The sequence below is a fragment of the Lucilia cuprina genome, chromosome 4 (assembly GCF_022045245.1).
Source record: "Lucilia cuprina isolate Lc7/37 chromosome 4, ASM2204524v1, whole genome shotgun sequence".
Classification (NCBI taxonomy): domain Eukaryota; kingdom Metazoa; phylum Arthropoda; class Insecta; order Diptera; family Calliphoridae; genus Lucilia; species Lucilia cuprina.
In genome coordinates, this window is record NC_060952.1 from 7113101 (window position 1) to 7138038 (window position 24938).

At 28.3% G+C, this 24938-nt stretch overlaps 3 protein-coding genes across 3 annotated transcripts in view; 1 reads left to right on the forward strand and 2 right to left on the reverse strand.

The window, feature by feature from the left end:
* LOC111675662 (band 4.1-like protein 4B) overlaps positions 1-24938 on the forward strand; it is a 73654-nt gene that overhangs the window by 12290 nt on the left and 36426 nt on the right. The gene's annotated exons all lie outside the window — the stretch shown is intronic.
* Positions 1469-4143, reverse strand: LOC111675670 (actin-87E). Its single transcript, XM_023436473.2, has 2 exons — positions 4010-4143; positions 1469-2905 (listed from the first exon to the last, which is right to left on the reverse strand). Exon 2 carries the CDS (start codon positions 2882-2884, stop codon positions 1754-1756), a length of 1131 nt encoding a protein of 376 aa, XP_023292241.1. The 5' UTR covers positions 2885-2905; positions 4010-4143; the 3' UTR covers positions 1469-1753.
* LOC111675687 lies at positions 16927-21994 on the reverse strand. Its single transcript, XM_046949947.1, has 4 exons — positions 20423-21994; positions 18749-20040; positions 17658-18180; positions 16927-17593 (listed from the first exon to the last, which is right to left on the reverse strand). The coding sequence occupies exons 1-4, from the start codon at positions 21992-21994 to the stop codon at positions 17087-17089; spliced, it is 3894 nt and encodes a 1297-aa protein (XP_046805903.1). The 3' UTR covers positions 16927-17086.

A 24938-nucleotide genomic window follows, 5' to 3' on the forward strand; every position in this document is an offset into this window, starting at 1 on the left:
ACTGAACTAGAACTGAACTAGAACTGAACTAGAACTGAACTAGAACTGAACTAGAACTGAACTAGAACTGAACTAGAACTGAACTAGAACTGAACTAGAACTGAACTAGAACTGAACTAGAACTGAACTAGAACTGAACTAGAACTGAACTAGAACTGAACTAGAACTGAACTAGAACTGAACTAGAATTGAATAGAACTGAACTAGAATTGAACTAAAACTGAACTAGAACTGAACTAAAACTGAAATAGATATGAACTAGAACAAAATTAGAACTGACTTGTTACTGAATTATTTTCTTTAACAATTGCATTGCAATTTTAAGTACGTTAACACGCCTTTTAAGGAAAATTTTTCCTTTAACATATAGCAATTAATGAAAATAATCCATTTAATTAAAATACTAAATTAAAGAAAAACAAATATCAAAATAACCAAACAAATATTATAGACTGTCTAAATGAATGAGTGAGTCGAGTATATTATGTTCAAATACACACAATATGTATTATGTACGTATTTTTATACCAAAAAACAAAATTCTATTTTTTCAATATTAATTATCGTTTATTATGTATCCATCTATTCATACAACAACAGCAACTATTTAGATGAGATGTATGAGATCAAAAAATATTTTTAGAAATTTTATTTGAAAAAATCCATATGAAAACATATGTATTTTGTTTATATGCGAGTACTACGAGTTCATTTTATTTATTTGCTCCCTCTAGACACTTGAGAATACGTTTTATTTTGTGTGTGGGTTGCAGGCATATCATCTGGTTAAAATAAACATTTTCTCCCTAGTTTATCTTCTCTTATGTGGGGTTACTTGAAAAACAAAAAGAAAAAACCAACGGAAGGTGAAACCTAGGAAGTGGAACTTCTTGTGCACTCACCATTAAATTGTTTTGCTGTTTTTACAGCTGCTTTATTTCTTGTGTGTTTGTTTTTCTTAAAGGAAATGCTATTTATCTTTAACAGAGACGGACGAATAGTGAATGTATATCGTAAGATTTTAAATATATTGGAATCAATATTTAGTATTAGCATTTGAATGACTAAATTATACCAAAGTGCACTTTGTTAAAAAGAGGGTATAACAAAGATATTTAAGTGTTCTTCTGTGTCTGTGTAACACACTTGACTGTGACTCCCAGCAATGATGTTGGAGGGGGGTCACAAGAGCCCAACATCTGCTTAACACATTATGTTGTTTGTTTTTATGGATTTGAAAATACTTCTTACATGATTATGGTTTTCGTTGTTGTTACATTATTTTTAGAATATCTTAACATTTTTAAAATAAATGCAGTTTTTACCCCCTTGTGTTGAAAATAGCTACACTGTAAGAAATTTGTGGTTTGCACTTATTTTAAGAATGAAATGAAATTTGATTCTTTATGTTTTTTAAGATATTTTTTCCAGGCGTTGATATTTATTTAACATTGTTTTTATCTCTCAATTTATCTTTGTATTTTTTTTGTTTTATTTATTTATCTCGTATAGTTCTAAAATTTACAATATTTTCTTCTTCATCTTCATTATCAAGTCCATGTATAAATAGTTTTCCATTGTTTTGAGTTTAAACTTAAATGATTATAATAATAACATATAATAATTAAAAAGAAAAATTATAATAAAATGTTTAAAATTAAAATGAAAAAAGTAAGTTTGTTGTTTGATGGTACGATAGTGAGTGTCAGGATGAGTGACAAACGTTGCCGTTGAATGCAGCTGGGCGCGTCGCTTAGAAGCACTTGCGGTGGACAATGCCGGGGCCGGATTCGTCGTATTCTTGCTTGGAGATCCACATCTGTTGGAAGGTGGAGAGGGAGGCCAAGATGGAACCACCGATCCAGACGGAGTATTTGCGTTCTGGTGGGGCAATGATCTTGATCTTGATGGTGGATGGGGCCAAGGCAGTGATTTCCTTTTGCATGCGATCGGCAATACCGGGGTACATGGTGGTGCCACCAGACATGACAATGTTGGCGTACAAGTCCTTACGGATATCTACGTCACACTTCATGATGGAGTTGTAGACGGTTTCGTGGATACCGCAAGATTCCATACCCAAGAATGAGGGTTGGAAGAGGGATTCGGGGCAACGGAAACGTTCATTACCGATGGTGATGACTTGACCGTCGGGAAGTTCATAGGATTTCTCCAAGGAGGTGGAGGCGGCAGCGGTGGCCATTTCTTGTTCGAAGTCCAAGGCAACATAGCACAATTTTTCCTTGATGTCACGAACGATTTCACGTTCAGCGGTGGTGGTGAAAGAGTAGCCACGTTCAGTCAAGATCTTCATCAAGTAATCGGTCAAATCGCGACCAGCCAAATCCAAACGGAGGATGGCGTGGGGCAAGGCATAACCTTCATAGATGGGGACGGTGTGGGAGACACCATCACCAGAATCCAAAACGATACCAGTGGTACGACCGGAAGCGTACAAGGAGAGTACGGCTTGGATGGCGACATACATGGCGGGGGCGTTGAAGGTTTCAAACATGATTTGGGTCATCTTCTCACGGTTAGCCTTGGGGTTCAAGGGGGCTTCAGTCAACAAAACGGGGTGCTCTTCAGGAGCGACACGCAATTCGTTGTAGAAAGTGTGATGCCAGATCTTTTCCATATCATCCCAGTTGGTGATGATACCGTGTTCAATGGGGTACTTAAGGGTCAAGATACCTCTCTTGGATTGGGCTTCATCGCCGACATAAGAGTCCTTTTGGCCCATACCGACCATGACACCTTGATGGCGGGGACGACCTACAATGGAGGGGAAGACGGCACGGGGAGCATCATCACCGGCGAAACCAGCTTTGCACATACCGGAACCGTTGTCAACGACTAAAGCAGCAACCTCATCATCACACATTTTGGAGTTTTTGTGTTGTTACTGCGAGGGAGAGGGGAAAATGGAACGTAAATTAATATTTTTTCTCGTCGAGAGTTTTGTTTTTTGTTTAAGAAAAAGTGTCCGTAGAAAGAATAAAAATTAAGTGAAAATTTGTGCAACAGTTTGTCAAAAGAAGGAAACGTGAATAATTTTACGTTTTGTTGAGAATTTCTTTTTTTTAATTTCATATTTTAGATTTTGGTTAAAATCTATTTTTGGAAGTATTTTCACGTATACTGAAAATATGCTAATTTTTATAATTTTTTTTTTTTATAATTAATTTTGAAACAATTTCAGGTTATGTTTGAAAATATTGAAATTTTGAATATTTTATTCAAATTGTTTAGGTTTTTTAACAAAATTTTGAAAAATTTTAATATTTTGGAATATAAAAATCTTTTCTCAATCTTATGGTTTATAGATAATATTTTATTCAAATCAATATTTATTTAAAATTTTGGTATTTTGAAATAATTTTTTTATTTGGAAATATTAAAAATATGGAATAAGTTGATTGCAATGGCGCAACGTATTTTGAAAATTTCAAAATTTTTTTATTCAAATTTTATTTTATAAAGTATCAGATTTCAATATGAAATATTCTTAATCAAACACTTATATAATGGAATATTTTAAATTAAATCAAACTGATTTTGATAAAATTTTGAAGTAAAATATAAAATTTCATTTTGCAAATTGCATTTATTAGTTTTAATAAATTTTGAAATTAATTTGAAGAATATATTGAATTTTATTATTTTATGTGGAAAATATCGAAGCACTTTATGTTTGAAATTTTAAATTTTTTTCAATTAATTTCACAAATTTGAATATATTTTTTATATAATTCCAATATTGATGATATGAAATCAATATTAATTAGATAATCCATTTGATTTGAGTAGTTTAAGTGTTTATATTCCAAAACTTTTTGTGTGGTAATCCTTGTAGTTTGACAAATATTCACTTGATTTTAATTTTTCTTAACACTTTTTTTCTTTGGTAATTAATATATATATTTTTTCAAAAACTGATTTTATTGAAAATATATGTATTTAATCACTTGATATTTTCTAATTTTCAAATATTTTTTTCAATACTAACCGTTTCAACAAAAAGAAAAACTAAGAGACTATATCAACACTTTCGCTGTAGAACTGCGAGTGCCTGCTGGATTCTGTTGTACTATTATTTATACCAGACGTTGGAATCTGCATATATGAATGATTTAAAACATATAGTTTTCAATACCACTACTAAAACGAGAACACGCACTTGCACCTATACATTTAAGAAAATACGATCAATACACACATGTATGAGGAAAAAAGCGCAGGCGTTGCATAGCTAAAGGGGAAATTTTATAAACACAAACGAAAATATTTCAATATTTTTTCATTAAATACAAGAACAAATAAACAAAATAATTTTGAAATTATTAGAAAATTCTCTTTCTTGCTCTCCCTTTTAGGAAGCAAAAGTGCTCTCATTTATTATGAAAATTTAAAAATATATTGAAAATGTATTTTCTCTCTCTTAAGATTTGTATATTTTTTTGTTTATATCCTCCATGTGTGCTTCAGTTGTTTTTGTTGTTGTTTTTTTTTTTTTTGAATCCCATACATTCATACAGTTGCATTTGGAAATATTTTGTTTTCATTTCAAAAATATATTTCTTGCTTTAATTATTGTTTGTGTAAATATTAAACGATCTGTGTAGCAGAAGCTATAGCAAAAAGGTGCAGGGGGTCAAGGGAGCAGTTTTGTGGCAACATTTACCAAAACATTTTTTTCTTTTGAATATTTATAAATTTTTGTTTTCATTTCTTTCTCTCAGTAGAAAATCTATAAACATTTTACTTCTTCTGCATCTCTTCTATACACCACAAAAAGAACCAGAGTTTTGGCTATTTTTTTTTTCAAACATACATATTTTCAAAATCATATTAGTGGAAATTACAACCCATACATGGATTGGGTGGAAATTTATAAACAGAAACGAAAAAAATAAAAAAAAAACTGAAACGATTTTTTTTCTTAATTAGAAAATTAAATTTAAATAAATCGGCCAAGAAGCGAGAAATTGAGCAAAAATAACAAAAATTAGAAATATTTAATTTTAATTTAAAATATTTTTTAAAAATATTTTTGATTACAAATTGAAAAAGTAACGATTATAGTTGATTAGCTTAATTTTTTTAACTAGTTTTTAATATAAATTTTCTGGACAAAAATTTGATTTTTTTAATTATAATTTTTTGTGTTCATTTCTAAAAAGTAAAGTAATAAAGAAAGAATTTCGAAATATTTCAAGTATTTTCGTTCAATCATATTAAAATTGATTTGAATTTTTGAAATCATTAAAGTATAATAAATATGAATAAATATGACAATACTGAACATTTGAATTAAATAAAAAATATCGCTTTAAGGACCTTAGCGGAATTGACATACAAGATCAAAAACAATAATAAAGCAAATTTTAAAATGTTTGACAAAATTAGAAATTTGTAACCGATTATGGCCAACAGGCTAGGTTTATTTTGAAAATAAATTAAATTAAATTAAAAAAAAAAAAATAAATTCGTTATTCATGCCCCTTTATTCGAGATGTTGTTTTGATCATGTAACATAAAAGACCTATGCTGGACTCAAATTAGTCAGATTAACACTGACTGCCTTTCAAACCTAAATTTGATGCTTCTCATTAAATAGTTTTTAATGGATAGACATTTAGTGAATGATTTTAAAAGATCAATGGATTACAAAATTTAGAATCAGAAATGATCTGATAAATCAAAACTACTCTATCTGAAATAATTATGCTTTCTATAGTAAGTTTTTATCTTAGACTCAGGAAGTACATTTATAAATTTTTGTAATAATAGGATCCTAATACAATATTCATATGTATGAATGTAGGGATAAACTTGATGTCTAATATTTTAATTACAAATATTGAACTTTTACGACCAAAAATATAATCTTTTTAATAATTTTTCCGACAATTGTCGATCGATTTTCCACCAAATATTATTAAAATCGGACTTTTTCTTTAAATATTTTGTAACAACTTTTGAATTTCCAAAAGAGTAAAAACTGTGATTTTCATTAATTTTGGAAACAAATTAAATAAGGTTTTCTATATTAGAACTAGTTGAAGTCGTAGTGTGATTTCAATGAAATTTGGTGGAAAAATATTCCTGTTTTTTTTTTAAATAATGATCATAATTCATATTCGACATTATCTGTATTGGAGTTAAAAATATTAAGATTTGAAAATGTCATTGCAATAATCTAATAATGTACTATAACTCGAAAACAACTAATGTTATTCTATATTCCGCAACGCAAAAAAAGGAAATTCCATTTTTTATAGAAATTATAATAACATCAAAACGAGTACGACACATAATAAGGGAGATATTCGCTAACAATAGAATTTTGTAACCTTTGACCTCCAATATCTCGCTTAGCGTACACGACTTTAATTTCCATTGTAAATATGCTATGCCTATTTTTATTTAACTATTTAAAATTCCGCAACTCCTATTTTCCAGGCTAGTATGAAATAATATTCCTTCGATTGAAAAAATTAGAATCTTTTCGATTCTTTGAAAATCAATAAATAACACTTTCACAAAAGGTTAAGACATTCATTTAGTGCTACTTTTGAAGTGGTCATAAATGTTATTCATTTGGAAGTACTTCCTTTTTTTTTGCTAGGAACAACCACATTTTTCCTAATGTATCCTTTGGAATTACCAAAGTATAGTTCTGGTCCAATGAATAAGTGTTGTGTGCCCCCATTTGCCAGACATTCTGATCTTTTATTGCCAGAGTTACTTTCATGGATGGTTACGCTACTATCGTTATGCAGAACATACACAATCGTACAGCATTAAAATGTAATTAAAATTCTTTTCTTACTTTATCAAAAGTTTTATGAAATTGTCAGAAAACTTTAAATCAAAACATAGGATATATCCAGAGGGGAAAAATTCGTTTAAGAATTTCACAAGTTTGGTATCAAATTTACACCAAAGTGTTTATAATTTTTCATAACATCAGTTGTCAAAGTATGTACACGACGTAATGCTTTATTGTAAACGGAATATTGCTTTGTCGAAATAACAACGATTCGTTGTCGAAATCACAACGATGCATTGCCAAAATAATATAAAGTGTAATCAAAATGACAACAATGTGTAGTCTAAATTACAATGGTGATTGGCAAAATGATAACTTGGTATTATTTTGATTTTATGCATATCTATTGTCTAAGTGTAAATAAAACGACAACAATGTGTTGTCAAAATTACAATTTTATGCTCATCCGTTGTCTAAATGTTAACAAAAATTGTAAGCTTACTTTCGACAACGGATTGTAGTAATTTCGATACTTTTCTATAGGTTTTTTGTCCTTTGTATATATCTAACCTATATTCGTTTAAAATAACCATGAACACTTTGTTTCTATTAAATAATTTTTATAAAAGTACAGAACATATTTATAACCAAGGTAATGTAGGGCAATAAAAATATTATCCCAAAGAATAACTAACTAATTTAGTACGTCCCCATAATGTAATGGGGGTCAAAATATTTGTCAATTTTATTTTTTTTCTTTCATATTAAAAAAACAATTTTTTTATATGAAAATAAAACTAAATTATTTAAATAAGAAATCATAAAAGCAGAACAAAATATGGTACATAATAACATAATTTGCACCATTTCCTTTTATACTTTTTTTATAAGAAATGCACTTGTTAAATAGAAAATAAATAAGTTTCTAATTATAAATCTAAAAAGCTAAAAAGAGCAATATTCTTTTATTATTCTAGTGGATGCTGGAAGTTTTTAAACTCAATTAGTTTTTGTTTAAGATCACGTGTATACAATTTTTTATCTACTGACCATAGGATATGGTGTATTTGAATATAATTTTATTTTATTATATTTCATTAATAAAATTCCTACATAATTATCTAAAAATAATTTCAAAAGTAGGTGGTTGTTCAGTTATTTTTTTTTTTTTAAATTTATTTAAAATATTTTTGTTTTTTTTTCAAAATTTTGATTTTTTTTCTCTAAATGCAAACTAATACTAATACAACTTTTCTCTTTTTTTTCGTATTTATAATTGTGGAAAATGCTAAAAAAATATTCAGATATTTTTTATTAGAAAAAAATCTACCAAAATATCTATAAAAACAACAAAATTGTCATTATCGCTATTAGAAATGAGAGAAATAGAGCACATTTGCCAAAGATGTCATAGTATTTGAGTTTATATTTTTTTCTTGGTAGATTTTGTTAAAATTTGGCATTAAATTTTGTATTGTATTTTTTTAAAAAAATATTATTAATCTTATTGTTGTTGTAATATATGTTTAACATTTATATTTATAATTTCATTTGACAATACAAATTGAATTTGGTGTTTTCTAAAAAATTTTGGATAAATATTTGTACGATGATGATGATGACAATGATCATGTTGGTGATCATATTGTTTTTAAAAGAGAAAAAGTGGTTGTAGCATTTTGTCAATTTTGTTGTCATTGTCTATTTTGTACACCTGATAAAAGTATCAGCCTTTAAAGAAAATAAAAGAAAATTTTATAGATATTTTTATACAAAATGATCAATACTTATATATACGTACACAGATACAAATATTAATTTATTAGTAAGTATATATTTGTTTATTTCTTTGTTTTTTTTTTTTTTTTGATATGCTGCTGTTTTTGAGAGATTTTCAAAATTTTTGCATAATTATGTGTTCGTTCATATATGGTATTATTATTATTGATTTAGCAGCATTTCTCTAGCCAATATGACTCATATTTATACATTAAATAACAGATATAAATTTCTAAATTAAATTGTTTCTTTTTTTCATAAGAATTAAATATTGTTTATTTAATATTAAAAAGAAAGATTTTTTGCGGATGATTTAAATTTTTTTATAAAATGATTTTAAGAATAATGTATTGATGGTTTTTATTGAAATCTGTTTAAGAAAACCGTTGTTAGTTGATTTCAAAAATATTTATACCCTACACAAAAAATATTCGTCCTATACCCACCTTAAAGTATACCAATCGGCTTTTCTGTGTCGATTAAGCTATGTTCGTCCGTTTGTCCGTAAATCTGGATGACTGGCTGTCCATGTAAACCAGTTGCGCCACAATTTTTAAGATAATTGGATGAAATATGCCACACACGCTTCTTTTGGCCCAAGGACGAAGCCCATTGGTTAAAATCGGTCCATTATTTCGACTAGCCCCCAAAAACCGTATCCCCCAAATAGGGCCTTTGGGCTTATAATTAGTTTAAATGATCTATTATGTCGACAAAACTTAGTTTTATAGAACTTTAAATGACACTATCAATATTTGTAATGATCGGGCTTCATTTGACCCATACAAACTCCCCTTCAGAAAATGACTTGAAATTTAAAATTCACTTATAAACACTAATAACACTTTTAAATTCTACATAAATAACTTTGAAGTAGACTTAACTTCCCCTACCAACATTAATGAGGATAGGGCCATATTTTTCCCAACTCCCCTTTGAGTCCTCTTGTAAAAAATCTTTTTTTTTGCAAAAAAAAGTAAAAATATTCCGAAATAAAGTTCAAAAACAAATCAAATGCTTTAATTTTTTTAAATATCCCCATTTTTAACATACCGACTGGTGTAGGGTATAATATGGTTATCTACGCCCGACTATATGATACTTATTTTTTTAGAAAACTACACCACTATAGTTTGGTTGCTATTATGCGTTTGTGCTTATGTTTGTAAGACCTAAAAAAATTGGTCCTACACCCACCTTAATCGATACAGAACCACTTTCTAAGTTGATTTACCTATGTCCGTCCATCCACCTGTCTGTCCCTCTGTGTCCATGTACAACTTGCTCGCAAGCTACATGTCGGAATTTTGAAGGTAATTTAATTAAATTTGACTCTCTTTTTCCTGTCCCAAGGCCAGGCTATTCTATGTCCGTTATTTGGCCTACCCTCCATGCAAACGTAATTCATAAATACATTGAATGTTCTTAAATCTCTCCAAAAATCGGAAAAACTTAGTCTTATATAAGTCTAGACCCCATACAAAGTCCCTTTCAAAAAATGACTTGAAGGTCAAAATTCGCTTATCACGATGAATGCTCTGCATAAGTAACTGGTCTCAAAATTCCTTGATGACATGAGATTTTTGATGACATGAGATTATTGACACTCGTATTACCCCTTAACAAGTGGTCCATGTTAATACAGTTTTAAAAGTCATAACTTGATAAAGATTGGTCCATAATAGAACCTATTCCTTAAAAAATTCCTTTAACGTTTATAGCGGAATAAGAAATAAATCAAGTGGAAACCAAAATTTATCTTTAAAGTTTTATAAGGATTGATTCATATTGACTCTTATAAGGATTCGAACTTCGAACAATATGGGAAAAATTCCTAGCCGTGCGATTTTAGATTGCCGCAACATATACGATTTTGATTTGTTATGCATCCGATTTAAAAGATTCAAAAAGATTGTTATACATCCGATTTAAAAGATTTAAATAAAGCTCATGGCTGGTTTAAAAATGTGAACATAAAAATATCATCTCCATAAAATGACTATAACATATATATTAGGGTTAAAAAATCTCTATATCAAGTGATGATCGATTTATAATTGACTACCCAATACAAGGTCCTCTTTAGAAAATGACTAACGGTTATAATAAAACTTAAACTGTTTTTAAAATGTCGGTGCAGTGATGAAACTGGTTACCACCCTAATTTTCTTATGATAGGTCCAAAGCTTATCAAAAAACACATATTAATCTAATGATGACCCTTCCGATTTTCACTTATTTTGATTTGCATTACGATCGAAACGGAAACGATTTCGATTCGAATTAAAATGCAAAAAAGGAAGATTTTTATGAAAATGTTTTCCAGTCGTATTCGAAAGATTCAATTATATATAAAAACAGTATAAAGTTAAAAAAAACTGTGGAAAAAATGTTTCTTTACTGAGTTTTTTGCAAAAAAATAACAAAGAGAAATAAATGCTAAGACAGTTTTCAATCAGGAATGTTTTGAAAAAATTTAAGAAATTAAATATTGAACAAAATTTCAAATATTCTTCGCTTTGAAAATTTCGTTCCTAAACTAACCATTTTCATATATATATATATATATGAATATATTCTTAATTTAACCTAAAAACTTTACATTGTTAAAATTTAAAATATTCAAATGTAAATCTTACAATTGTGTGCCAAAATATGATTTCGATTTAAAAATAATTACAATAAGTTTGCAAACAAATACATACAAAAAGAAACTTAAAAGCAATACAACAAAAAAAAAAAAAAAGAAAATATTGTTGTTTTTAGCCTCTAATCATAATTATTTTTGACGGTTGCTATACTTTCATCCCGTACGTCCGTTTCGTTCTGTTCTGATCTTTATGACTTTTTTATGTCTTGTATTTGCGAATGTGTGGCGTAACGTCCAAATGTCGGGTAGATGATGAGTGTGTGTAAAAGTTGTTGCACTTTGGTGTTTTCAATTTGCAGCATCGCATCCTTAAAAGGTGCGCGTTGTTTGGATTATTATATTGTTGGTGTTTATTTTTTTTTTTTTTGTTTTCAATTTTACCTCAATTTGTTTTATGTTTGCATTTGAATAAATATTCAGTTATTTTCAAAATAAACGACGCATTCTTTATGTCATATTTGTTTTTATTTTCAATATTTAAAAAGGAATTTTTCTTCGTTGTGAATAATTGTGAATAAATGACAGGAAGAGTGTTTTCAATATGATTTTAATTAGTGAAAAACTAAATGTCTACAACAGCAATGAACATATTCATATTATGAGTGTATGTGGGCTATTTTTAAATTTTAAAAATTATGTTAAAATTAAAATTTTAAATTCAATTATGTAGAACATTTAATTAGAAATTTTATTTATTTTTTTTTGGTGCAAATGTTACAAACAATTGAAAAATTTCATGTGTAGGATGGAAGGTTAACAGAGGCTCTTTCTTACTAATTTTTTCTCTGGTAATTTTCTAACAAATAATTTAGTCCAAAATTTTAACATTTAACTCATTCGATTTTGCGCTATCTGTTTTTAGGCTTAATCAATATTGGTCTTAATCTTAACAATTTTGAACAACAATCACGGAAAAAATAGTTCTTGAACTGTTGTAAAAAAGGTATGTTCTGTAAAACTTCTGAGCGTGACAAATTAAAAAAAAAATCCATAAAACAAGGGTCTTGATAAGTAATAGGTTTCGTTACTCGTCGAATATTAAAGTAAATTTTATTGAAATGTTGTTTCACACGAATTTATGGAACTTTATGATCATTTTCTTTTGATTAATGATTTTATTATCACATATATGTATAAAAATAGGGTAATAAATGGGGGATAGGGTTAATTATGGACCAAACTCTTTAAATTTAAAAAAATGATTTTATTTCGGAAGGTAGACTCATAGTATATCGAATCGATCTTTTACTTATTTGTAACCACATGGGACGATCTTCGATTTTATAAAGAGATTAAGGTCTAATATAATTTACTAGTATTTTACACCAGTTATGTGCGTTAAAGTTATTTTCCATAGGGGTCTTTTTTGAGTGCAATTATGTATCGGTTCTCATAAAATTGTACAAGCAGATTTAGATTTAAGTTCCTATAGAACATATTTATGCCTTATTTCACAGCTAAATATGCTTTCTTTAGTCAGTTATGAGCGCTAAGGTTATATTCAGAAGGAGATTATATAGGAGGTGAAATAGTGGACCGATATTGACCAACAATAATATCTGTGCAAAATTTTAAATTTCAAAAAAAGTATCTAACAAACCTGAACATTTAAAGGGAGAATAGGCGGACTAACATTTGAATTCTAAGCACCTTTCATATGAATTAAATACAAAAATTCATAAATCTAGAAAACTGTAAGAGTTATAATCTCCAAACTTAGCAGGAAAAACCTGAACATCTATGTTAACATCTGGGGAATGTTAAGTCTGGGCCTTAGAACCTCTTCCATAGATAGATAGATAGATAGATAGATAGATAGATAGATAGATAGATAGATAGATAGATAGATAGATAGATAGATAGATAGATAGATTGATAGATAGATAGATAGATAGATAGATAGATCGATAGATAGATAGATAGATAGATAGATAGATAGATAGATAGATAGACAGACAGACAGACAGACAGACAGATAGATAGATAGATTAGTTAAAGTAATAACTTTTTGGGTGAATAACTACTTTTTTTCGACGATGACCAAAAAAAAACTGGTTACAAATCTGCTTAGCCGACTTTTCCGGATTTAAAACTGGTTTTACAGTTATTTTTTATATTTGCTATTCTATTCACTTACTCAATGCCCCATTAAAAAGTAATTTTATCATTCTATCTGCAATGGTTTCCACAAATTGCTACAAGAACATTTCTTAAAAGAACTTCCAAAATCGACTAAGGTTAGAAACACTAACAAATTCCTTATTAGACATACGCTATAGACAATTGACTACAAATTTTATTAAATAAAAATTTATGTTATTGATAATGACAACTCATTACCAAGTAATATGTGAAATAAGTACATTACCTACAATACTCATTAACAAAATTTAAAAATATTTTACTTGGTTAATTAGTTAGTTAGGCCAGTATTAAGTAACACAAAGTGTTAAATATCTGGAAAAGTATTAAGAGCTAATATCCTTATAATTTTATAAAATATATTTATAGACCAACCATATTAAGATATCGATTAAAAACTTGTTTGTTTTAAAAATTGTTCTATATTTATTTTTACAGCTAATTAAAGAAAAGGTAGATAAATTGTATTGTAATTAGAAAGATATAGTTTTCTTTTTTAATTATTCAAATACATTGTAGTTGTTGAGTTTATAATTTACACAACTAAAAAGAAAATTTATTGTTTTTACAAAATACACAAAATTTAAAATAAATTATGGAATATATGTACACGTTTATGTAAATTATATATAAGTAAATTTATATAAAAATGTATATAGAAGTACATATAGCTAATGTGTAGCAATATTTTTAGCAAAAAAATATATATATTTTTTTAATTTAAACACACAAAAGTAAATGTAGTAGAAATATCATTCAATATACATTCAAATGTTGAATGTATTCGTAGCAACAAACTCTGGTGCATCATAATTATATAGTGGGAGCACTTTGGCGGCCAAAACTCATACCTAATGGAATCTCCACAATATTATTAATATGTATATTTGTTTTTTTTTTTTTAGAAGTAAGGCACGCATGTCTATTAAAGAATTTGCTCAGGAAAATTTCGCTATAGAAAATCAAATAAAAATTTTGTAAATAAAGAAAATTAATGATGATAAACTCACACACAAATACATACATATCTATACTAATGCTAAATTTGAAATTTCTTTTCTAAAATAAACAAAAAATCTATTGAAAGTTAAATATGTATGAATTTTCTGTATACAAATTGTTTTGAGATTCATTTTTATATTTCTTTTTATATTTTTTTTTGTTCTTTATTTTTGGAATTATTCAATCGTTTGCGCCATTCTTGTTGTGTATTCGTGAGTTTGTTTATACTTTTCGCTTGATTTTCTTTTTAGTAAATTTTGAATATTTTTTTTTTAGCATGTCTTAGTATCTATTATTATCTTAGTGTGGGTGTGTTATTTCTAAATAATCTTTCTATACTGGCAAACGTAATTAAACTCACACACACAAACAAATTTAGATATTTTTTTAAAAAAAAATTTTGTTGATTTTTTGAAAAATATAAGTTTATGTTTCTCAAAATTTTCTTTTCAAATGCTCATTTGTTCTCTCTCCGTTCATTCGCCTACACGTTGGTCTAATTCTGTTTTTTTTTTATTCGTTTCTTTTGTGATTTTGCGTAAAATTTTGGAAATTGTTTAAACAAATAATTAATTTTGTTTTTGGAAAATAGAAACCATTTAATGTAAACATTTTTTGATTACAATACCAGGCATAAAATAAAAATAAAAATCAATACAAAACTATTTTTTGTTGTTGATATTAGAAAATCAATTCCAAAAACATTTTTAAAACACAATAGAAATTTAAAAAAACTAACTCAAACGTGTGAAATTAAAGAAATTTGGAAAATTGGGAAAACTATAGACAAAAAACTTTTTCTAAAAAATATTTAGTTTTATGCCCAGACAGGTGGAAAGATTTATAGTGGGACCGCTTGCAAAAGTAACGGTCTTAAAAATATATATTTCAAATTATAAACTCGATTTTAAAGCAATATAATTTAAAAAATAATAATAAAAATCTTAAAACTTTCAACTTAATTTCTAAATCGAACTGTGTTTTTGATAAATGCGATTTAAAGTCATAATAATTGTGCAATTCACAATTGATATAGTATGGTTGTAATGTTTTATGTCATAAAAGTTTTTAATATCCAATTTTTTTGAAACAAAAACAAATTAATATTTAAAAAAAATTACGACATACTATTATACAACAGTGATTGTGAATTGGACAAATAAGTTTCTTATGTTCAATTAAATTTTTTATAAATTATTGTTTTGAAATTAAAACATAAAATTTTGAAATATATAAAAAAACATTTTTACCATCAAGTTCATGCAAATATTGATTAGTTCAATATGACGTCAGTAATGTTTAAACAATGTAGTTTAATGAATATTTAAAAAAAAATTTGAAAATCTGTGGAAAGTTAAAAACAAATCAATTTTATTGTAAAAATAGAAAAATTGAAAGCAAGTTTTAATTTTTTTAACTGAAATTTATTTACAAATTTTCTTATAAGGAAATTAGATTTTTTAAAAATAGACAATTTTCAATAATTTATGGAAAAATTTTTAAAATTTATTATAAAATATATAAAATTTGTTAAACATTTTTTATAAAAATATAAATTAATTTAAAAAATTTCTAAAATTTATTGAAAATTTAAAAAAAAAAAATTTTTTTTTTTTTTGGTAATTTCTATAAAAATAGAAAATTTTCCATTTAAATGGAAAATTGTTTTTAAAACTATTTTTTAAAGTATATATTTTTATTTAAAATTTATTTAACTTCTTTGAAATTTTTCTAAAATTTATTGGAAATTTTCAATTAAAATTTAATGTTTTCTTCGAGATTTTCTATAAAAACAGAAAAAATTTTTAAAATTTACAAAAAAAAAAAAAATAGAAAATTGTTTATAAAAATATTTTTTTTAATTTTTTATACAAATAGAAAATTTATCAAAAATTTTGTATGAAAATAGAATTTTTCTATTAAAATAGAAACTGTTTTTTTTTTATAAAAATAGAAAATTAAAACAAAAAATTATAAAAATAGAACTTTTATCAAAATTTTCCATAAAAATAGAAAATTTTTTATCAAAATAGAAATTGTTAAAAAATTTTTATAAAAATAAAAAATTATTAAAAACTTTGTAAAAAGGGGAATTTTATCAAAAAAATTTTTTTAAAAATAGAAAATTTATTTTTTAATTTATCAAATATTTTGCATAAAAATAGAGATTTTATTGATTTTTAATTTTTTGTGAAAATAGAACATTTAAAAAGAATATTTTATAAAAATAGAAAATTTTTAAAAAATTCTTTATAAAAATAGAATATTTATTGGAAATGTTTTATAAAAAAGTTATTAAAAATAGAATAATTTTCTTAAAATAGGAAATTAATTCAAATTTTTCTAAAAAAAATAAAATTAATGGAAAAATTTCTAAAAATTGAAAATTTAGATTTCTAAAAATAGAAAATTAATTATAAATATTTAAAAATATAAAATTTGTTTTATAAAAATAAAAATTTGATTTTCTATAAAAATAAAACATTTTCAAAAAATAAATAAAAAAAAATCAAAAAAATTTTCTAAAAAAAAAGAAATTATTGAAAATTTTTGCATAAGAAAAATATAAAACAATAACTAAAAATTTAATTTTGTTTTAAATGTACAATTTATCAAAACATTAAATGGAGTTTACATATAAATAAATTTTACTTTTAATTTTCAACATTTAATTCAGAAATTCACGAAAACACTGCAGACTTGTTTACATCAGCCTGCTTTGCTCACAAACAAACAATTCAAACCAATTTCCTATGCATATATTTGGCCAACTTTAATCTGGTCCTACGTCTAACAACCAACCAATAAACTGCATGTTCCATGACAAACATCCATGTGGCGAACAACAATAAAAGGCCATTGAATACAAAACTACCAGCAACTTGTGAGAGTGTCAAACTCTTAAACGGTTCCTCACGAGCACGTTGTATTTCTTCGCTAATCTTGCGGCGCATGTCTAAATCACGTGCCCATTTTTGCATGTGACCTGATTCGATGATATGCTGTATGACCGGATTGATTTTGTGCAATAAATGAAATTTCTTTGGCATCAACATTGTCACCAAATAAACGTAAATGTTTTCATTGCGATCAAAGCAGTAGAGATTGTCGCGCGGTATACGAGGATTGTAGAAGGAGTGTTGACGTGAAACGGCCACAGCCAGTTTTGTGTCTTTGGCGGCACGCTGTAAGCACTCTTCAATATTGTAGCACATTTGAAAATGTTCGCGCACATAACGATAGATCTAGGAAAAATATTAAACAATTTTAAATCATTGATAAATTTTTACTTGCGTACATAGTACATACCTCTCCTTCCTTATTTAAATGTCTTACGTTGTCCACACTGCCCATGATGTGCATGCGATTCTGATAAATCTCATTTAAATGACTAATTTGATACGATGACTTAGGCGTTGTCAATGTACTGACCAAAAAACTCTGATAAATATTGCTAAACATGAGACCCATGAAAAATGTTGCACCAAAACACAACTTTAAACTGGTTGGTATTGGTCGCAAGTTTATGGCCTGACTTAGTATAATGCCCATTACATAGACATTGATGCTGAAATAACTTTTAAGAAAACCCAAATGCAAACGTAGATATTGTTGGGACATTAAAATACTCAATGAGGCTGTTAGTATAAAGATTAGGGTGAGTATCCAGGCACCAATTTGAAATGTTGCCATAAAGTTAAATAGATTGGTGGTATGATGAGCTCTGGACACACACCAAGTCAAGTCATCTTGATGATAGGGTATGGTACTGGACACAAATTGGCTTATGCTGGGATCCTCATCAATGCCACCAACAACCATTTCAATATCGCTAAAAAGGAAGTGGGATGGTTTTATTCATCAAGTATATAGTCTAGTTATATTCGAATTTAGTTTAGATTATAGTCCGTCTACTCTATAGTCTAGTCCATACATCTAGTCTATAATCTGGTCTATAGTATATTATATAGTTTAGTCTATTGTCTAGCCTATAGTCTAGTCTATAGTCTAGTCTACAGTCTAGTCTATAGTCTAGTCTATAGTCTAGTCTATAGTCTAGTATATAGATTAGAATATAGACTAGACTATAGACTAGACTATAGACTAGACTATAGACTAGACTATAGACTAGACTATAGACTAGACTATAGACTAGACTATAGACTAGACTATAGACTAGAGTATAGTCTAGTCTATAGTCTAGTATATAGTCTAGTCTATAGTCTAGTCTATAGTCTAGTCTATAGTCGAGTCTATAGTCTAGTCTATAGTCTAGTCTATAGGTTTAGTATATAGAATCGTCCATAGTTGAGTATATAGCATCGTTCATAGTTAGTATATAGTCTCGTCCATAGTCCAGTCAGTAGTTTATTCGAAATCTTCTCAGTCTTGTATCTTACCCATCTATTAGCTGCTGAAAAAGGTGATAAAGATTTGTATTCTCCACCTGCATTTCAATGCTTATATGCAAACGTTCTGCTATAGTTTGTATCATTTTATATTCAATACCATTCAAACGTATTTCCGAGGAGGATCCCGGTGTTTCCGCATCTATGTCTTGTTGTTCGTTATAAGTGATATAGTCATCGTTATCGTCATCATTTGCATCGATATCCTCATCTCCATCGTAAGTGCTATTGTAAGACGTGTGATTATTTCCCGTTGAGGTTGAATAGAGACTATTGTCTAAAGCTTCGTTAAATATATAGGGTTCCCAGGGCCGATAGGCAGCAACTAATGGACAACCACTTAAGTCTTTGGGAAATTTATCTAAAAATAAAGCTCGATATAATTCTTCAATATAAATTTTTGGATACTCGGATGCGTGTTGTGTAGCATTGCTCTTGTAGGCAAGAGTTTTGTAATCCTCTGCGAAGTCTATATTATCAATATATTCTACATCATTTGATTGCATGTTAGTGCTTTTAGTTGAACTCTTTTGATTATAATTATAGCTATTGAGAGATATTTTGTAATTTTCCTTATCCTGTTTTACTTCTTTATTTTCCTCTTCGTTTGATTTGGAGGATTGCGTAATTGTATCATCTTTCTCATTTTCTTTCTCTTCCTGTTCTTTCTCGCCACCTTCCTTTTCTTTATCTTCATTAGATTTAGAGGGACTTAGATTATCAATGTCTATTTCGGTCTGCTCTTCGCCAGTTACATTTTCTCCACCCTCCTGTACATTACTTTCATTAGATTTTGATGAATCCTGATTATCTGTATTATTTTTGCCGTCTTCATTTATATCTTTCCCGTCTTCTAGTTCCTTTTCCGTTTCATCATTATCCTCTTCTTCCATTTCATCATTATCCTCTTCTTCCTCTCCTTCTTCTTCCTCATTTTCTTCTTTTTCACTTTCCTGATAATCACAAATATCCAAGGTCTCTATCGAAATAACCCGATTGCCACAATTATTATCCGGATGATAGGGAAACACCGTTTTACCAAAATAAAAACTACTCTCTTCACTTTGTCCTATTATATTAACGTTATAGATTTTCTTATTCATAAAATTTAACAAAATCTCTATCATAATATCCGTCATTTCCTCCTCAGTTTCCTCTACCGATGAAAAATAGACCACAAACTGAGCCAAGGGATTCCAATTCAAGTTAGACTTCCAACTTTCAAAAACCTCATCCATATCTTCATCTTCCATATTTTCAATGACAAAAAAATAACACTGGGGCTTTTCATGCAAAATATGTTGTAATTTTACCTCCATATCACTATCTCGATGAGTATCTTTTACCACTATGGTCCAAGTAGTCTATAGTCTAGTCTATAGTCTAGTCTATAGTCTAGTATATAGTCTAGTCTATAGTCTAGTATATAGTCTAGTCTATAGTCTAGTCTATAGTCTAGTCTATAGTCGAGTCTATAGTCTAGTCTATAGTCTAGTCTATAGGTTAGTATATAGAATCGTCCATAGTTGAGTATATAGCATCGTTCATAGTTAGTATATAGTCTCGTCCATAGTCCAGTCAGTAGTTTATTCGAAATCTTCTCAGTCTTGTATCTTACCCATCTATTAGCTGCTGAAAAAGGTGATAAAGATTTGTATTCTCCACCTGCATTTCAATGCTTATATGCAAACGTTCTGCTATAGTTTGTATCATTTTATATTCAATACCATTCAAACGTATTTCCGAGGAGGATCCCGGTGTTTCCGCATCTATGTCTTGTTGTTCGTTATAAGTGATATAGTCATCGTTATCGTCATCATTTGCATCGATATCCTCATCTCCATCGTAAGTGCTATTGTAAGACGTGTGATTATTTCCCGTTGAGGTTGAATAGAGACTATTGTCTAAAGCTTCGTTAAATATATAGGGTTCCCAGGGCCGATAGGCAGCAACTAATGGACAACCACTTAAGTCTTTGGGAAATTTATCTAAAAATAAAGCTCGATATAATTCTTCAATATAAATTTTTGGATACTCGGATGCGTGTTGTGTAGCATTGCTCTTGTAGGCAAGAGTTTTGTAATCCTCTGCGAAGTCTATATTATCAATATATTCTACATCATTTGATTGCATGTTAGTGCTTTTAGTTGAACTCTTTTGATTATAATTATAGCTATTGAGAGATATTTTGTAATTTTCCTTATCCTGTTTTACTTCTTTATTTTCCTCTTCGTTTGATTTGGAGGATTGCGTAATTGTATCATCTTTCTCATTTTCTTTCTCTTCCTGTTCTTTCTCGCCACCTTCCTTTTCTTTATCTTCATTAGATTTAGAGGGACTTAGATTATCAATGTCTATTTCGGTCTGCTCTTCGCCAGTTACATTTTCTCCACCCTCCTGTACATTACTTTCATTAGATTTTGATGAATCCTGATTATCTGTATTATTTTTGCCGTCTTCATTTATATCTTTCCCGTCTTCTAGTTCCTTTTCCGTTTCATCATTATCCTCTTCTTCCATTTCATCATTATCCTCTTCTTCCTCTCCTTCTTCTTCCTCATTTTCTTCTTTTTCACTTTCCTGATAATCACAAATATCCAAGGTCTCTATCGAAATAACCCGATTGCCACAATTATTATCCGGATGATAGGGAAACACCGTTTTACCAAAATAAAAACTACTCTCTTCACTTTGTCCTATTATATTAACGTTATAGATTTTCTTATTCATAAAATTTAACAAAATCTCTATCATAATATCCGTCATTTCCTCCTCAGTTTCCTCTACCGATGAAAAATAGACCACAAACTGAGCCAAGGGATTCCAATTCAAGTTAGACTTCCAACTTTCAAAAACCTCATCCATATCTTCATCTTCCATATTTTCAATGACAAAAAAATAACACTGGGGCTTTTCATGCAAAATATGTTGTAATTTTACCTCCATATCACTATCTCGATGAGTATCTTTTACCACTATGGTCCAAGGATAATTTGGATTAGTATGCAACGCATATAACAATGATTCCTGCACGTGTGCATTAGCTGAGGTAATGCTCATATGTAGCACCGATCCGGAGAGTGCTTCTCCAGAATGAAAATATTTCCCCAACAAAGCAACGGTACAAACAATTTGTGCCCGATCATCGTCTGGTACTTTAATGAGATTAATGCCAAAACCCTGAGCTTTACTTTGAAGCCATGAGTTGAGAAATAACAGCAGCCAGAGGTGTGTCATGGTTATAGTTGTGTACACGACTTGAATATCGTTTTTCAAATGAATGAAGTAATAAAGTTTGTTTTTGGTAACACTACATAAGACCACAGGCGAAAATATATGTTACATGCATATAATTTAATTATATTTACAAAGTTCATATTAAAGTTAACAATACGTTAGAAACAGTGTGTAATAAAAGTGCAGAGTTAGTTTTCTATACAACTATGTGACTTTATTCTAATTTCTTACGAAGAGTTTTTCTTCGTAAGAAATTCGTTTTTTTCGAATTAGAACTGAACTAGAACTGAACTAGAACTGAACTAGAACTGAACTAGAACTGAACTAGAACTGAACTAGAACTGAACTAGAACTGAACTAGAACTGAACTAGAACTGAACTAGAACTGAACTAGAACTGAACTAGAACTGAACTAGAACTGAACTAGAACTGAACTAGAACTGAACTAGAACTGAACTAGAACTGAACTAGAACTAAACAAGAACTGAACTAGAACTAAACAAGAACTGAACTAGAACTAAACAAGAACTGATTTAGAACTTAACTAAAACTCAACAAGAAACTATACAATTTTCTGACACACTATACCATTATTTATTTTGTATCATTTTTTGGCGGAGTTAACCGAAGCTATTAAAAAACAATCTAATTGATTTAGATCTTTCATTATTTTTCTACCCATACTAAACTAAATTAAATAGTACCTACGAAAACAAAACCTTATGACTTCGCATGTAAACGACCCCAATTCAAATTACAAAGATTTTCGATATAATTTGTGTGTGAGTGGTGGCACTTCCGAAACTATAATATTTCTTTGAAAACCTTAGCAAGAATTTTTACCACCATTATCGAAAGGAAAAAAATAAATAAAATATTATACTTAGTATGTGCATGTGTTACTCAAAAAAAAAGACCACTCCTTGGGGTGTTTGCCTTTTAATGAAAACAAGCTGGCAAGCAAGTAACTCATACAAATCAATCCCCAGCAACGGACTTCAATTTGAATCAAACTCCACACTTTGTAAGTATTTCGCAAACGTATTAGAAAACAAAGAAAAACTTTGTTGGAAAAAAGTAGTTATGTTATGATAGATACTTTATTATGGGTTCCATTACTTATGGTTATGGCCACTTCTAAGACGGCCGACCGACCGACGACCGACCGACGACCGACGGTCTCTGCCAATCACTTTTACGTTCTAAAATCATTAAGGCTTTTTTATTCATACTATTATGGTCAGTCTGGTTACTTTTGTTTTCAAATTCTGTTTAAGGTAATTATTTTAGCGGTTATTAGATAGTTGAGTTTTATAATTCGTATGGAATACATAATTTACATCTAAACAAACTTATAAATGTTAGAGAAATAGTTAAACAAAAAATTTTCATCACAGGTAGATTAAATAAAGTTTATTATTATTATTATTTTTAAAATTAAAATTTTATTGTAAAACGTATGATTTTATTGAAGAAAATAGTTTTAATTTGGCAATGTAGTCATATTTCGGTTGCTGTAAACACTATATTCAGTTATTATCATCAAATTCAATTGCATGAATACTGATTATTTTTTCTCTATAGAACAAATATAAATACCAAGTTCTTATTGTGAATAATTTTAACAATTTGGCTTAAAAAATATATAATTTTTTTATACAAATTTATAAAGATTATAGGCGCAATAAATTAAGTTACTCTATTTTATTTGCTTTCCCACAAGTAATGACTTTTTTTGAATGTAAAATAAAAACAAGCTCCACTTGAACTGTCAAATATCTTAATTTAATTTTTATGCTTTAAATCTAGGTTCATTTTGTTGTTCATGTAACTGTTGGCGTCTATGTTTTTTGCGGACAATTTATTTTCATGTAAATAAACAGACATGTTCCTTAAGTTAGATTATAATGTCTTTTAAATGTTTTGATATTGAAAAAAAAAAGAACGAAATCGGAAAAAATATTAATAATATTTTATGAGTTAACCCATATAAACTAAAGGCTTAATCTAAAATTCAGTAAATGAAAATATCTTGACACCCTAAAAAGAGCTGTATATCGTCAATTATCAGAAACTAATTCCCCTGTATTCAATGGAATGGTGTCAAAACACACAAACTTGGAGACCAAGCGCCAGGTTCCGAGACCATATAGATAGATAGATAGATAGATAGATAGATAGATAGATAGATAGATAGATAGATAGATAAATAGATAAATAGATAAATAGATAGATAGATAGATAGATAGATAGATAGATAGATAGATAGATAGATAGATAGATAGATAGATAGATAGATATAGATAGATAGATAGATAGATAGATAGATAGATAGATAGATAGATAGATAGATAGATATAGATAGATAGATAGATAGATAGATAGATAGATAGATAGATAGATAGATAGATAGATAGATAGATAGATAGATAGATAGATAGATAGATAGATAGATAGATAGATAGATAGATAGATAGATTGATAGATAGATAGATAGATAGATAGATAGATAGATAGATAGATAGATAGATAGATAGTAAAGTAAGCTGTGCTGAGTTTTGTTCCCAAAAGTATTTTGAGTTCAAAGGCCTAATTGTTTTGGGACTAGGTGATATAAAGGACCGATTTTACCCGCAGCGTGTCCAGAAAATGACTGGTATACTTTAAGTTTTGACTGAGACCAACATTTTTTTTGATGCTACAAACATCAGCATAAACGTATAATACCCATAACATTAGTATCAAAGCCTACATTAATAATAGATATTGAAAGTTTGCTATTAAATCACAGTTGGATAAATTTTTATTTATTTTTTCTTTTAAAGAAAATTTTGACAACTTGAAAAGTAGTTTGTCTATATTCTTAAATTGTTTATTTATTACGTGTTTTTAATACACGCAATAATGCCCCTAATGGTATTTTCTTAATGTTACGAATTAAATA